At 43.2% G+C, this 17,219-nt stretch overlaps 1 protein-coding gene across 2 annotated transcripts in view; it reads left to right on the top strand.

Moving 5' to 3' along the window:
• Positions 1-4,764: 4,764 nt before the first annotated feature.
• LOC124776417 (non-structural maintenance of chromosomes element 3 homolog) overlaps positions 4,765-17,219 on the top strand; it is a 70,413-nt gene continuing 57,958 nt past the window's right edge. For both annotated transcript variants that reach the window (XM_047251411.1, XM_047251410.1), the window contains exons 1-2: positions 4,765-5,071; positions 16,494-16,683. In XM_047251411.1, the coding sequence (XP_047107367.1) occupies positions 4,874-5,071; positions 16,494-16,683 (388 nt within the window). In that variant the 5' untranslated portion in view covers positions 4,765-4,873. The remainder of the gene's footprint in view (positions 5,072-16,493; positions 16,684-17,219) is intronic.

The raw sequence follows: 17,219 nt of genomic DNA on the forward strand, positions 1-17,219 counted from the left end.
GTCAGACCCACCATACTTGCTCCGGACACTGCGAGAGGGCTGTACAAGCAATGATCACACGCACGGCACAGCGGACACACCAGGAACCGCGGTGTTGGCCGTCGAATGGCGCTAGCTGCGCAGCATTTGTGCACCGCCGCCGTCAGTGTCAGCCAGTTTGCCGTGGCATACGGAGCTCCATCGCAGTCTTTAACACTGGTAGCATGCCGCGACAGCGTGGACGTGAACCGTATGTGCTGTTGACGGACTTTGAGCGAGGGCGTATAGTGGGCATGCGGGAGGCCGGGTGGACGTACCGCCGAATTGCTCAACACGTGGGGCGTGAGGTCTCCACAGTACATCGATGTTGTCGCCAGTGGTCGGCGGAAGGTGCACGTGCCCGTCGACCTGGGACCGGACCGCAGCGACGCACGGATGCACGCCAAGACCGTAGGATCCTACGCAGTGCCGTAGGGGACCGCACCGCCACTTCCCAGCAAATTAGGGACACTGTTGCTCCTGGGGTATCGGCGAGGACCATTCGCAACCGTCTCCATGAAGCTGGGCTACGGTCCCGCACACCGTTAGGCCGTCTTCCGCTCACGCCCCAACATCGTGCAGCCCGCCTCCAGTGGTGTCGCGACAGGCGTGAATGGAGGGACGAATGGAGACGTGTCGTCTTCAGCGATGAGAGTCGCTTCTACCTTGGTGCCAATGATGGTCGTATGCGTGTTTGGCGCCGTGCAGGTGAGCGCCACAATCAGGACTGCATACGACCGAGGCACACAGGGCCAACACCCGGCATCATGGTGTGGGGAGCGATCTCCTACACTGGCCGTACACCACTGGTGATTGTCGAGGGGACACTGAATAGTGCACGGTACATCCAAACCGTCATCGAACCCATCGTTCTACCATTCCTAGACCGGCAAGGGAACTTGCTGTTCCAACAGGACAATGCACGTCTGCATGTATCCCGTGCCACCCAACGTGCTCTAGAAGGTGTAAGTCAACTACCCTGGCCAGCAAGATCTCCGGATCTGTCCCCCATTGAGCATGTTTGGGACTGGATGAAGCGTCGTCTCACGCGGTCCGCACGTCCAGCACGAACGCTGGTCCAACTGAGACGCCAGGTGGAAATGGCATGGCAAGCCATTCCACAGGACTACATCCAGCATCTCTACGATCGTCTCCATGGGAGAATAGCAGCCTGCATTGCTGCGAAAGGTGGATATACACTGTACTAGTGCCGACATTGTGCATGCTCTGTTGCCAGGAGTGTAATTCCCGCAGTATCAACCGACTTAATTCAACTACATTCCATTATCCTCGTTTTGCTTTTGTTGATGTTCATCTTATATCCTCCTTTCAAGACACTATCCATTCCGTTCAGCTGCTCTTACAGGTCCTTTGCTGTCTCTGAAAGAATTACAATGTCATCGGTGAACCTCAAAATTTTTATTTCTTCTCCATGGATTTTAATTCCTACTAAGAATATGAAAGAGAGTATTCCAGTTAACATTGTCAAAAGCTTTCTCTAAGTCTACAAATGCTAGAAACGTAGGTTTGCCTTTCCTTAATCTATTTTCTAAGACAAGTAGTAGGCTCAGTATTGCCTCATGTGTTCCAACATTTCTACAGAATCCAAACTCATCTTCCCTGAGGTCAGCTTCTACCAGTTTTTCCATTTGTCTGTAAAGGATTCGTGTTAGTATTTTGCAGCTGTGACTTACTAAACTGATAGTTCGGTAATTTTCCCATCTGTCAACACCTGCTTTCTTTGGTATTGGAATTATTATATTCTTCTTGAAGTCTGAGGGTATTTCGCCTGTCTCATACATCTTGCTCACCAGATGATAGAGTTTTGTCAGGACTGGCTCTCCCAACGCCGTCAGTAGTTCTGATGGAATGTTGTCTACTCCCGGGGTCTTGTTTCGACTTAGGTCTTTCAGTGCTCTGTCAAACTCTTCACGCAGATCATATCTCCCATTTCATCTTCATCTACATCATCTTCCATTTCCATAATATTGTCCTCAAGTATATCGCCCTTGTATAGACCCTCTATATACTCCTTCCACCTTTCTGCTTTCCATTCTTTGCTTAGAACTGGGTTTCCATCAGAGCTCTTGATATTGATGCAAGTGGTTCTCTTTTCTCCAAAGGTCTCTTTAATTTTCCTTTAGGCAGTATCTATGTAACCCTTAGTGGTATACGCCTCTACATCCTTACATTCATCCTCTAACCAACCCTGCTTAGCCATTTTGCACTTCCTGTCCATCACATTTTTGAGACATTTGTATTCCTTTTTGCCTGCTTCATTTACTGCATTTCTGTATTTTCTCCTGTCATCAATTAAATTCAATATCTCTTCTGTTACCCAAGGATTTCTACTAGCCCTCGTCTTTTTACCTACTTGATCCTGTGCTGCCTTCACTATTTCATCTCTCAAAGCTACCCATTCTTCTTCTACTGTATTTCTTTCCCCCATTCTTGTCAATCGTTCTCTAATGCTCTCTCTGAAACTCTGGTTCTTTCAGTTTATCCAGGTCCCATCTCCTTAAATTCCCACCTTTTTGCAGTTTCTTTAGTTTTAATCTACAGTTCATAACCAATACACTCCTGGAAATTGAAATAAGAACACCGTGAATTCATTGTCCCAGGAAGGGGAAACTTTATTGACACATTCCTGGGGTCAGATACATCACATGATCACACTGACAGAACCACAGGCACATAGACACAGGCAACAGAGCATGCACAATGTCGGAACTAGTACAGTGTATATCCACCTTTCGCAGCAATGCAGGCTGCTATTCTCCCATGGAGACGATCGTAGAGATGCTGGATGTAGTCCTGTGGAACGGCTTGCCATGCCATTTCCACCTGGCGCCTCAGTTGGACCAGCGTTCGTGCTGGACGTGCAGACCGCGTGAGACGACGCTTCATCCAGTCCCAAACATGCTCAATGGGGGACAGATCCGGAGATCTTGCTGGCCAGGGTAGTTGACTTACACCTTCTAGAGCACGTTGGGTGGCACGGGATACATGCGGACGTGCATTGTCCTGTTGGAACAGCAAGTTCCCTTGCTGGTCTAGGAATGGTAGAACGATGGGTTCGATGACGGTTTGGATGTACCGTGCACTATTCAGTGTCCCCTCGACAATCACCAGTGGTGTACGGCCAGTGTAGGAAATCGCTCCCCACACCATAATGCCGGGTGTTGGCCCTGTGTGCCTCGGTCGTATGCAGTCCTGATTGTGGCGCTCACCTGCACGGCGCCAAACACGCATACGACCATCATTGGCACCAAGGCAGAAGCGACTCTCATCGCTGAAGACGACACGTCTCCATTCGTCCCTCCATTCACGCCTGTCGCGACACCACTGGAGGCGGGCTGCACGATGTTGGGGCGTGAGCGGAAGACGGCCTAACGGTGTGCGGGACCGTAGCCCAGCTTCATGGAGACGGTTGCGAATGGTCCTCGCCGATACCCCAGGAGCAACAGTGTCCCTAATTTGCTGGGAAGTGGCGGTGCGGTCCCCTACGGCACTGCGTAGGATCCTACGGTCTTGGCGTGCATCCGTGCGTCGCTGCGGTCCGGTCCCAGGTCGACGGGCACGTGCACCTTCCGCCGACCACTGGCGACAACATCGATGTACTGTGGAGACCTCACGCCCCACGTGTTGAGCAATTCGGCGGTGCGTCCACCCGGCCTCCCGCATGCCCACTATACGCCCTCGCTCAAAGTCCGTCAACTGCACATACGGTTCACGTCCACGCTGTCGCGGCATGCTACCAGTGTTAAAGACTGCGATGGAGCTCCGTATGCCACGGCAAACTGGCTGACACTGACGGCGGCGGTGCACAAATGTTGCGCAGCTAGCGCCATTCGACGGCCAACACCGCGGTTCCTGGTGTGTCCGCTGTGCCGTGCGTGTGATCATTGCTTGTACAGCCCTCTCGCAGTGTCCGGAGCAAGTATGGTGGGTCTGACACACCGGTGTCAATGTGTTCTTTTTTCCATTTCCAGGAGTGTAGATTGTGGTCAGAGTCCACATCTGCCGCAGGAAATGTCTTACAATTTAAAACCTGCTCCCTAAATCTGTCTTACCATTATATAATCTACCTGAAACCTGTCAGTATCTCCAGGCTTCTTCCACGTATACAACCTCCTTTTATGATTCTTGAACCAAGTGTTAACTATGATTAACTTATACTCTGTGCAAAATTCTACCAGGCGGCTTCCTCTTTCATTCCTTACCCCCATTCCGTATTCACCTACTATGTTTCCTTCTCTTCCTTTTCCTACTATCGAATTCCAGTCACCCATGCTTTGTTATGTAATTCTGGCTGGAGATGCTACATAACAGTATTGCAGAGAACGAATTAAAAAAAAATCTATCTAAAAGTCACCACATGTAAAATATTAGGGTACTATGAGCTGTAAAATCTAGTTTTGATACGAATATTATGCCAAGAATTGCTTCCTTATTTTGATCGGATATGATCAAGAACTGTCCTAAGTACAGTTGCCTCCTCTGGACACCATACCGCAATGATGGTCACGGGATGCCCAGTACTTGCAAAATTCCAAACAGAAATGCGACAAAAAGCCTTGAGCAAATACCGAGCACGGGCTTCCAACATTATCCTAGCAGCGCATGCGCAGTAACGCCTGTTTTCTGGCGCTCTCTGGCAACCGCTCAAACTAACTGATACGAAAGACTAATACAACATCCGTCTAAAAAGTGTTGTATTTTTGATTTCAATCCATCATGGTCTTTGGCGTGGCGTCCGCGGATTTGAAAATTGTTTTCAATTTGCATGGATTTTTACATAAGATGCTCTTGAGCTGACAGAATTTGCGTATTTCTTTTGTTGATCAGTAAGAAAATGTCGCAGAGAAACCTTTCGCAAGATGCATCTGAGGAACGGCTGGATGCCTTAGCGTCGGAAACATTAAGATACTTGTTAGGAATGGCACATACTAAGTTACCTGTGAAACGACAAGATATTACCAAAAATGTGCTGAAAGATTATAGTAAGAACTTCAAGGCAGTTATGGAGAGGACGAAAACATTTTTAAACGAGGTACATTTCTTGCGTTTTCATTAACGATATCGAAAATTTTGTGACAAGTATGTTGTCTCTGTAACAAAGGCCAACTTTGATTTGGCTAGTTGTGAAAGTACTCATTGTGTTGATTAATCTGATTCTCCTTTCTTGGATTAATGTGATTTCACCATATATTCAGTGCTAGTGTTACTTAAAAAATTTACATTTATTTGCTGGTTTTACTATTGACCAACAGTTAGCTGCATTACTCATGTGTGCATATACATCTTCGTTAAAGTATGTTGCTGTTGTTAGCAATATGTTATCTGAGTAAGCGTGTGATTTTGGTGCTGAAAAAGATCTATTTTCTATTGATTTCGGACGGATTTGTTTGCCATGTTACCGATTCACGTTTGGACTGAGTGCATACTGTGTGGTGAATAATTTCAAATCTGCCCCAAAAGCTAACCAATTTTCACTTATGCCTAACACAATGTACCGTATTTTTGGTTATCGTTTATCACACACTTATTGGTGGCATTGGAGGAGATTTAATCTCTGACTCTTTTTGTGCCCACAAATATAACTTTCTTCTCTGTTGCTAAATTTTTATTCATTTGACCGAAAGAACACGTTCACTACTGTATACTGTATCCAGATTAAGACCCTTGGACCAGAAATTGAAGGCCAGCGCCCCATCCACTTCTCCCTGACACCTTGGCTGTGGCTACAAGCTGATGAGTAACAGAGACTGGTCTATATTAGTTGTTGCCAGATTTTAGTTTCATATTTAATACACATCACCATGACAGGGAGTGAACCAAACTTTGTGACTGATTGTCATTCCAAAATTTCAGTGAAATCAGTCTGTGCCAACATTCAGTTCATATTTCTATGTAAATAACTTAAATCACAAAGTAAGTTCATAGAGAGAACTTTGTTTTTTTTATGCATATTTTGCATAAATGGGTTAATTTTGGGAAGTATTCCCAATTAACCATTTCAATTTTAAGTGCTTTGTACTTGGAAAATCTTGGGTGGTTTCAAGACTTTATATATTTTAAAGAAGAAATAAAGAGAGTTGACAAATTTTATTCAACCCTAGAACAGTGCCAATGTGATCATCTGAAGCCCTTGTGAAGGACAATAAAGTGAAAAGCTTCTTCTGAACCTTATTGTGAGCTATTCCGTTTAGCTGCTCTTGCATCGTGATCACTATTGCAGTGTGATCTTTGTTTTTGCAGAAGGATTGCTGCCATGCGTTTGCCAGAATATATTCAACGATTTCAGCACACACACACACACACACACACACACACACACACGAACATGCTCATGTGGTTACTGCATCTCCATGTGTTAAGCTCTGATTGCAGTGAGCAGTGACCTTGATTTGTGTGGGTAGTGGGGGAACAGAAGATGCACTGGATGGGGAAGGGGCTGATAGCAAGGTAGGGTTGGAGGAAGATGCTGTCTTGCTGCTTATGTGATGTGTGGGGAATGGCAGTAACAGTTTTCTAAAAATCAAGGGATGTTTGGTTTGCAGGTGGCAAGCTATCGGTGCAGGATACCATACAGTTGGTCCTGCAAAACTGTATGATGGAAAATCACAGTAAGAAGCAAAATGAACAAAAACTTTTCGTAGGCCTCACTTTGTTAAATCAGTTACAACCTAAAACATTTTCACTTTTTACAGTTTTCAATAAAAAAACACTGATTATGGCACATACATGCTGAAGCATGTTTGGGTAAAAAGAAAAAATAGTGTTTGCATAAAGGCATACCCCATATTGTATAAGATCTTTGATAATTGCAGTGGGCTTTGCACAGCTGTTTCATGTGCTTGCGTCAATCAATTAATTTTGTGTGTGTGTGTCTATGCAATGCCTCAGTGTTGTCACCATTCTGTAGACAATTAAGGTTTCACCTTCAGCCGTGTGCAATTGAAAGATGGCAACAGTGCTACCAGCTATAGGATACCTTCTCTCGCTAACTCTACTAAAGTAGGGTACCAAGCTCATCAACTGGGTGGTTCAGCTGTCCCATGGCCACAGTTCAGCAGTGGCCACTCACGCAGACAGACAGCATTCTAGTAGTTGTACCTATATACCATGCCGTACTGTGGTCGCATGTAACTTGATACACTGCATGGCAGTTTCCACAGGTTAACCTGCTTTCGTTTAGGTAGAAGTTGTGTGTCAGGACACAAGTATATGATAGTGGGAGGATGTGTGGGACAGGTGTTGCATCTGTGTCTTTTTATGCCTTTTACGTGGCTGTGACACATTGCACAAGGGGCTGACAGCAGGGGTAGGATAAGGATGGGTCACAGCCAGGCCACTGTACTCAGAAACAACAGTGACTATATGTGTGCGAGTTGTGGGTGTATGAATGTGTTTCTACATTTAAAAAGGACTTTGCCCAATAGCATAATAATATCCAACCGTCTACTTTCAATGCTGTTCAATGTGTCCTCCATGTAATGAGTGTTAATTTGACCAATTTCACGTTGCCAGTAACTAAAGTCTATTATACTGTCCACTCACTTTAATGTGACCACCTGCCCGAAGCCACAATAAACATTTTTTGCAGTGCGGACTATCACGAGATGTGCAGGAAGAGTGTCAGTGAGGTTCTCAAAGGTATGCACAGGGATGTGGAACAATGCTGAGTGCCATGGCCATATGAACTAGGTTTCTTGGTTGAGGATCCATAGTACATATAGCCCAATCAAGGTGGTGTCATAGATTCTCTTGGGTTTAAATCTGGTGGCCAGGGGAGTATGGTAAATGCATCCAGATACTCACACATGTACACTGTGAGCTGTGTGACATGTTGCATTGTTCTCCTGGTAGATGCCATAGTGTGGAAGGAAAGCATACTGCATGTATGGGTGGATGTAGTCCTCAAGGATAGATGCATATTTGCGTTGATCCTTAGTTCCTTCCAGAATGGTGAGACCACCAAGGGAATACCACAATACTATTCCCCAGACTGTAATGTTCCCTTCTCTAACCTGGATGTTTGCATTTGGAAGTTTCATGCTGCACACGCTTACAGTCATCTGTCCATCGGATGCATCTGAAAAAGCCACCTGTTGCCACTCAGTTGATGTCCAGTTGTGGTACCTACATGCAAATTCCAGTCTTCATCACCGACGGACAAGAGCCAGCATGGGTGCATGAACTTGGTGCCTGCTGTAGAGGCCCATATGCAGCAAGCTTCACTGAGTGGTCGTTGAGGGAACACTGTTGGTAGATCCCTGGTTCATGTGGGTAGTAATTGCTCAACAGCTGCACATCCATTCGCCTGTACACATCTCCACAGCAATCGTTCATCCCTTTCATCTATGACCCATGGTGTCCCACAGTTGCCTTGGTGCTGATTTTGGATATCACCATTCTGCCATACACTGTATGCTTCAACTATGGTAGCCAGTGAACAGTTTACAAACTTAGCTGTTTTGGACATGCTTCCACCCATGGCCGTAATTCAACACTCGTGCCCTTTTGGACATCAGATAAATCACTCCATTTCCACATTACAACAACAACAATAGTACTGTTTTCCGTGACCCCTTTACACAATTTGTACACCCCACTCCTATTGCTGCCATCTGTGAGTGTTATTGCATGTTGATGTGGAACATAGGTGATAGTCACATTAATGTGACTGGACCATGTATATATTACACACAACAATTGTTTGCATATCTTTGACAGTTGTATTTTCAATCTGTTTGGTAACCTTATTGAGAGGGTCTCCAAAAGAAAGAAAAGAAGGATTCGCCATTCAGAAATTCTTTTAATTTGTTTTTAAATGCTGGTTGGCTATCTATTAGACGAGAGACTTATGTGGCAGCATAATTCACCCATTTCTGCGCCAGTTAGATTTAACCTAGAATGGTGAGGATCAGCCGTTCTCCATGCACATTGCTGTTGCTTTTGAATCTATTAATAATAAATTAATTATTAATAACAAATTTTAAACACACACATACACACACAGGGTGGTCCATTGATCGTGACCGGGCCAAATATCTCATGAAATAAGCTCAAACTAAAAACTGCAAAGAACGAAACATGTCTAGCTCGAAGGGGGAAACCAGATGGCGCTATGGTTGGCCTGCTAGATGGCACTGCCATATGTCAAACGGATATCAACTGCGTTTTTTAAAAATAGGGACCCCCATTTTTTATTACATATTCGTGTAGTATGTAAAGAAATATGAATGTTTTAGTTGGACCGGTTTTTTCGCTATGTGATAGATGGTGCTGTAATCATCACAAACATATGGCCCACAATTTTAGACGAACAGTTGGTAACAGGTAGATTTTTAACATTAAAATCCAGAACATAGGTACGTTTAAACATTTTATTTTGGTCGTTCCAATGTGATACATGTACCTTTGTGAACTTATTCCTGAGAACGCGTGCTGTTGCAACGTGATTACCTGTAAATACCACATTAATGCAATAAATGCTCAAAATGATGCCCATCAACCTCAATGCATTTAGCGATACATGTAACGACATTCCTCTCAACAGTGAGTAGTTCACCTTCCGTAATGTTCGCACATTCATTGACAATGAGCTGACGCATGTTGTCAGGCGTTATCGGTGTATCACGATAGCAAATATCCTTCAACTTTCCCCACGGAAAGAAATCCGGAGATGTCAGATCCATCATGTTGGAAGTAAATCGCCATTCTGTCATGCAGTGAAACATCGGTAGAACATTACGTAGGAAATCAGCATACATTGCACCATTTAGATTGCCATCGATAAAATGGGGGCCAATTATCCTTCCTCCCATGATGCCGCACCATACATTAACCTGCCAAGGTCACTGATGTTCCACTTGTCGCAGCCATTGTGGATTTTCCGTTGCCCAATAGTGCATATTATGCCGATTTATGTTACTGCTGTTGGTGAATGACGCTTCGTCGCTAAATAGAATGCGTGCAAAAAATCCCTTCATCGTCCCATAATTTCTCTTGTGCCCAGTGGCAGAACTGTACACGACGTTTAAAGTCGTCGCCATGCAGTTCCTGGTGCATAGAACTATGGTACGGGTGCAGTTGATGTTGACGTAGAATTCTCAACACCGGCGTTTTTGAGATTCCCTATTCTCACTCAATTTGTCTGCTACTGATGTGCGGATTAACCGCGACAGCAGCTAAAACACCTACTGGGGAATCATCATTTGTTGCAGGTCGTGGTTGACTTTTCACATATGGCTGAACACTTCCTGTTTCCTTAAACAATGTAACTCTCCAGCGAACGGTCCGAACACTTGGATGATGTCGTCCAGGATACCGAGCAGCATACATAGCACACACCCGTTGAGCGTTTTGATCACAATAGCCATACATCAACACGATATCGACCTTTTCTGCGGTTGGTAAACGGACCATTTTAACATGGGTAATGTATCGCGAAGCAAATACAGTCCCCACTGGCGGAATGTTATGTGATACCACATACTTATACGTTTTTGACTATTACGGCCCCATCTATCACAAAGCGAAAAAAGTGGTCCAACTAAAACATTCATATTTCTTTACGTACTACACGAGTATCTAATAAAAAAAATGGGGGTTCTTATTTTAAAAAGAGCAGTTGATATCAGTTTGACCTATGGCAGCGCCATCTAGCGGGCCAACCATAGCTCTATCTGGTTTCTCCCTTCAAGCTAGACTAGTTTCATTCTTTGTAGTTTTTTCGTTTGATGCTTATTTTGTGAGATATTTGGCCCGGTCACTATCAATGGACCACCCTGTATATATATTTTGTGAAGTTACTATGATAAATAAAAGTGTGTAAGATGGATCTTGGGTGGGCTCCAGCTATTATTATGATTGTATTGTATTGTATTGTATTGTATGGAACTGGGGACCTAGAAATGACAGAGAGGCTTCGTCCCTGCCATAGCCCTCAGTGGTTCACAACCCCACAACAGACTACAGCAATCAACTCACCCCACCGCCGTCCCACACCGAATCTAGGGTTATTGGCGGTTCGGCCCCCAGTGGAACCCCCTCCCCTGGGAACGTCTCTCACCCAATGAGTGTAACCCCAATGTTTGTATGGTAGAGTAATTATGGTGTATGCATATGTGGAGAAAGTGTTTGCGCAGCAATCGCCGACATAGTGTAACAGGCAGAATAAGGGGAGCCAGCCCACATTTGCCAAGGCAGATGGAAAATCGCCTTAAAAACCATCCACAGACTGGCTGGCACACCAGACCTTGACACTAATACACCAGGTAAAGCAGTGCATTAGGCTGCATGGCTAACCGAGCGGGCTATTATTGTTATAAATATATGCTTTCGTGCAATAAATGATGAATTACTGCAAAATATACTAATACAGTGGAACCTTGGTTAACGAGCACTTCCCATAATGCGCACTTCGCATAATGAGCAAAACAAATTGTAAAAAAGTGACTCACTTATGAGTGATGTTTTGCATAACGAGTGACAATGACTTAATGTGACATCATCAGCCGTTTGTGGATGGTTGGAGGGGAAACGTTCAACTATATGAACACCTTTCAGTGTCGGTAGTGGCAAATGAATAGTGTATTTAGTACGTACTGCAGTCTGGGCTTAGTGATCTTTCTGTTACCATCTTAGTGCAGCTTGTGAACACACGTTTTTCTAAACTTGTGTTCACAAAGTGTTTTTTTGTGTGCAAATTTTAATTACCTTTGTCAAAATGTCCCCAAAGATAAAATCACAAGAAGACAACCATAAAAGAAATAAAATGACTTTAGAAATGAAACTTAAAATCATTGAAAAATGCAAACGTGGCATGAGCATTGCTGATTTAGCATGCACATAAAATCAGCCCACATCAACTTTTTGCACTATCCACAAGAATAAGAACCAGATTAAGGCGATAGACGCTTCAAGTGAAGCGACAAGAGTACAATACAACAGCTTTGTATTCTGGATGAAGGCAAAATGCTGCTCCTTATATGGATAAATGAAAAGCAACTGCAAGGCGACACTATTAACAAGAACATCATTTGTGAAAAGGTGAGATGCTTTTTGCCGATCTCATTAAGACGACGTTAGGATGATCAGTGGCTCAAGAAGTTTTTAAAGGAAGCCGTGGGTAGTTTGAGAAGTTTAAGAGAAGAACCGGCATCCACAGCATTGATAGGCTCGGCAAAGCACCCAGCTCTGACACAAAGGCAGACAGCAACTTCAAGATGCATGTAGATTGGTTATTTGGCCCAACAGGATTTTTATAACAGCAGAGGAGAATTCATTGCCCGGTCACAAGCTATGAAAGACTGACTCACATTGCTATTCTGTGCCAATGCAAGTGGCAGTTTGAAAATTAAACCATCGCTTGTGTACCATTCAGAAACTCTCCGTCCCTTCAAGAAGTGCAAATTCCAACAGTGTGGGGTAAATGTGATGTGGAGGTCCAACAACAAGGCTTGGGTGACCCCTTGATCTTTTTGTGATTGGATCAATGAAGTATTTGGTCCTTCGGTGAAAAACAATATTTGCTTGAGATGAATCTGCCACTCTGTGTCTTGCTTGTTATTGACAACGCTCCTACCAATCTAGGCATTGGAGATATTAATTCATCAAGATCCAATCTTCCCAATACCACTCTGTTATTCCAGCCTATGGACCAGCTTATTATTTCTAACTTTAAGAACCTCTGTACTAAAGTACTCTTTGAGCATTGTATTGAGTTGACTGGAGGTACCAGTCTCACTCTGAAAATTTTGGAAATATCACTTCAGCATCGTAGCCTGCGTCAAGATGATCAAAAAGGTGTGGGAAAGGGTACCAAAAGAACTCTCACTTCTGCTTGGAAGAAGCTTTGGCCAGAGTGCATTGTCAAATGTGACTCTGAGGCATTTGAATCAGTACCTGCGGAGCCTTAGTCAATGGGATTGTGTCTTTGGCCAAGAGCATGGGAGTAGAAGTTGATAACAATGATTTCAATGAACTTGTGGATGATCACAGCCAAAAAATGACCACTGAAGAGCTTATGGAGTTGCAGTGTTTTCACAGCAGGAAGTTTGGAGAGGAGTTTTCCAGAGGAGGAGGAGGAGGAGGTGGTAAGCAATCCTCTGGTGCAATAAGAGAAGTGCTGAAAGCATGGGAATCGGTTGCGTCATACATTGAAAATCATCACCCCAATAAAGCAGTGGCCACGCATGCTACAGGTTTATTTGACGATAATGCCGTCGCATTTTCGCAAGGTGTTGAAGCATCTTCAGAAACGAATGACTATAGATAACTTCCTAGTAAAAGGAAATTAGTTACGTATCATGAATAATAAAGTACATAATACGAATATAATAGAAAGAAACATTCCACCTGGGAAAAAATATTAAAAAAAGATGCTGTGACTTACCTAACGGGAAAGCGCTGGTAGATAGACACGATAAAAAACACACAAACACACACACAAATATCAAGCTTTCGCAACCCACGGTTGCTTCATTAGGAAAGAGGGAAGGAGAGGGAAAGACGAAAGGATGTGGGTTTTAAGGGAGAGGATAGGGAGTCATTCCAATCCCGTGGGTGGAAAGACTTACCTTAGGGAGAAAAAGGAGCGCGCGCACACACACACACACACACACACACACACACACACACACACACACACACACATATACGAGGGCAGTTCAATAAGTAATGCAACATATTTTTTTTCTCGGCCAATTTTGGTTGAAAAAACCGGAAATTTCTTGTGGAATATTTTCAAACATTCCCACTTCGTCTCGAATAGTTTCATTGACTTCCGACAGGTGGCAGCGCTGTACGGAGCTCTTAAAATAGCGTCTGTAACGGATGTGCGTTGCAAACAACGGGCAGTGATCGAGTTTCTTTTGGCGGAAAACCAGGGCATCTCAGATATTCATAGGCGCTTGCAGAATGTCTACGGTGATCTGGCAGTGGACAAAAGCACGGTGAGTCGTTGGGCAAAGCGTGTGTCATCATCGTCGCAAGGTCAAGCAAGACTGTCTGATCTCCCGCATGCGGGCCGGCCGTGCACAGCTGTGACTCCTGCAATGGCGGAGCGTGCGAACACACTCGTTCGAGATGATCGACAGATTACCATCAAACAACTCAGTGCTCAACTTGACATCTCTGTTGGTAGTGCTGTCACAATTGTTCACCAGTTGGGTCCCTCATTGTCTAACCGAACACCATAAAGAGCAAAGGAGAACCATCTGTGCGGAATTGCTTGCTCGTCATGTGGCTGAGGGTGACAATTTCTTGTCAAAGATTGTTACAGGCGATGAAACATGGGTTCATCACTTCGAACCTGAAACAAAACGGCAATCAATGGAGTGGCGCCACACCCACTCCCCTACCAAGAAAAAGTTTAAAGCCATACCCTCAGCCGGTAAAGTCATGGTTACAGTCTTCTGGGACGCTGAAGGGGTTATTCTGTTCGATGTCCTTCCCCATGGTCAAACGATCAACTCTGAAGTGTATTGTGCTACTCTTCAGAAATTGAAGAAACGACTTCAGCGTGTTCGTAGGCACAAAAATCTGAACGAACTTCTCCTTCTTCATGACAACGCAAGGCCTCACACAAGTCTTCGCACCCGAGAGGAGCTCACAAAACTTCAGTGGACTGTTCTTCCTCATGCACCCTACAGCCCCGATCTCGCACCGTCGGATTTCCATATGTTTGGCCCAATGAAGGACGCAGTCCGTGGGAGGCACTACGCGGATGATGAAGAAGTTATTGATGCAGTACGACGTTGGCTCCGACATCGACCAGTGGAATGGTACCGTGCAGGCATACAGGCCCTCATTTCAAGGTGGCGTAAGGCCGTAGCATTGAATGGAGAACACGTTGTAAAATATTGTTGTGTAGCTAAAAGATTGGGGAATAACCTGGTGTATTTCAATGCTGGATAAAATAACCCCTGTTTCAGAAAAAAATGTGTTGCATTACTTATTGAACTGCCCTCGTATATCCATCTGCACATATACAGACACAGTGCCTGTATATATATATATATATATATATATGTGTGTGTGTGTGTGTTTTTGTTGTGTCTACCTACCAGTGCTTTCCCGTTTGGCAAGTCACAGCATCTTTTTTTAATATATGAAGTACATAATACTGTATGTATAATTTTCTTTGAATAAATGACATGAAAAAGGTTAAACTTTTAGTACTTTTTCTGCCTGGAACACATTATCATGTTTTAGGTTAATTTACGTGAGTAAATAGTTTTGCATAACAAGTAAGATTCTAGAATGAATTATGCTTGCAATGCGACGTTCCACTGTAACTGCTAGAGCACCCACAAAAAATGCTGTAGCGTAGTAGAATTCATAACGAGTAACTTCGCTGTGGAATTACTAAACCCAGTCTGTTGAAAATTATGGCAGTTACAAAATGGTCAAAAAACTGTCAGCCTCACATAGCACAATTCAGTGAGCCTCTGAAAGCCATTTAAATCCTTAAATTTTTGGTATCTTGATTGCAAAGTTTGTTAGGTTTAGCCAATTCTACAGGGAACATCTGAGAAAATTTATTTTAAAATGGAAAAATAAGTTTGCAATGATTTCTGAAATTGATCCCTTTATGGAGAATATGTATAAAAAACAGAAAACTTTCTCTGTGGTGATATAAAGTGTCTCTGAATTTACCTTGTGATTTAAGTTATTTACATATGAATGTTGGCACAGATAGATTTTGCTGAAATTTTGAAATGACAATTACAAAGTGAGGTTCACTCATTGTCTTGGTGATGTGTATGAAATATGAAACTAAAATGTGGCAACAACTAATCTAGAATATACAACTAAACTAGAATATGCAGATATAAAGAGACAAGTTGTATGAAACTACTAATGTTGAACATGGTTCTCATCTGTCTTATAAATATGTTTTAATATATTGTCGATAGACACACAAACAAACACAAACATACACACAAAATTCAAGCTTTCGCAACAAACTGTTGCCTCATCAGGAAAGAGGGAAGGAGAGGGGAAGACGAAAGGAAGTGGGTTTTAAGGGAGAGGGTAAGGAGTCATTCCAATCCCGGGAGCGGAAAGACTTACCTTAGGGGGGAAAAAAGGACAGGTATACACTCGCACACACGCACATATCCATCCACACATACAGACACAAGCAGACATATATGTCTCCCTTAAAACCCACTTCCTTTCGTCTTCCCCTCTCCTTCCCTCTTTCCTGATGAGGCAACAGTTTGTTGCGAAAGCTTGAATTTTGTGTGTATGTTTGTGTTTGTTTGTGTGTCTATCGACCTGCCAGCGCTTTTGTTCGGTAAGTCACCTCATCTTTGTTTTTATATATAATTTTTATATATAATTTTTATATATAATTTTTCCCACGTGGAATGTTTCCTTCCATTATATTTTTAATATATTGTGTTATTTACATGATTTTCTATGCCACCTAGAGAAATATATGCTGTAAACTTTTACAGGACTATGGCATTGATGTTGCTGAAGTTGGTACATCAGCTGGAAACAAATCTTACATACTAATAAACCAGTTTAGGTACAAAGATATACCAAGTTCAAGCAGATTTGTATCAGATTCTATGAAGTCTCAACAAATACTGCTTATGATTGTCCTTTCCTTTGTATTCATGAAGGGAGGTGTAGTTAAAGAGGGTAAGTTTTAGATAGATTTTTAATTATTTTCAGATTTTCTCATTTTCTTTATGCCTTTGTCAGTAACTGTGTACTGCTTACAGTTAACTTGTATAATGTGATGTAAAGCAACTAGCAATTTTTGCTCCTAATTAACTTCCTAAGATGTGGGCTACTTGTGAGGTGCTATGCTCAACAGGTAGATATCTGTTACTGACTAATTTAAAATGTATGGTGTTGTATGTGCAATAGATATAATATAAACTTATTCTTAACTTGTTGCTGTGTTCTTAGAACATCAAAATCTGGGATCTCCAGTGAACTGAATAGATCATATGATATGAGTGGAAATGAGGGTCCTTCCTGGGGGAAAAATATCTATAACATATTTTTAAGAGATCTTCAGTTGAAAATTATGGTATACAACCATTGTTCTGCTTGACGTAAGTCTACTAATCTCACAACACAACGAAACACAAGGCTACATTACCATTCCCTGTTGCACCTCTCAGTTGCTTGTAAAATGTACATTGTCTGTTATGAAGCAATCAGATCAC

This window comes from Schistocerca piceifrons, chromosome 2 (assembly GCF_021461385.2).
Source record: "Schistocerca piceifrons isolate TAMUIC-IGC-003096 chromosome 2, iqSchPice1.1, whole genome shotgun sequence".
NCBI lineage: Eukaryota > Metazoa > Arthropoda > Insecta > Orthoptera > Acrididae > Schistocerca > Schistocerca piceifrons.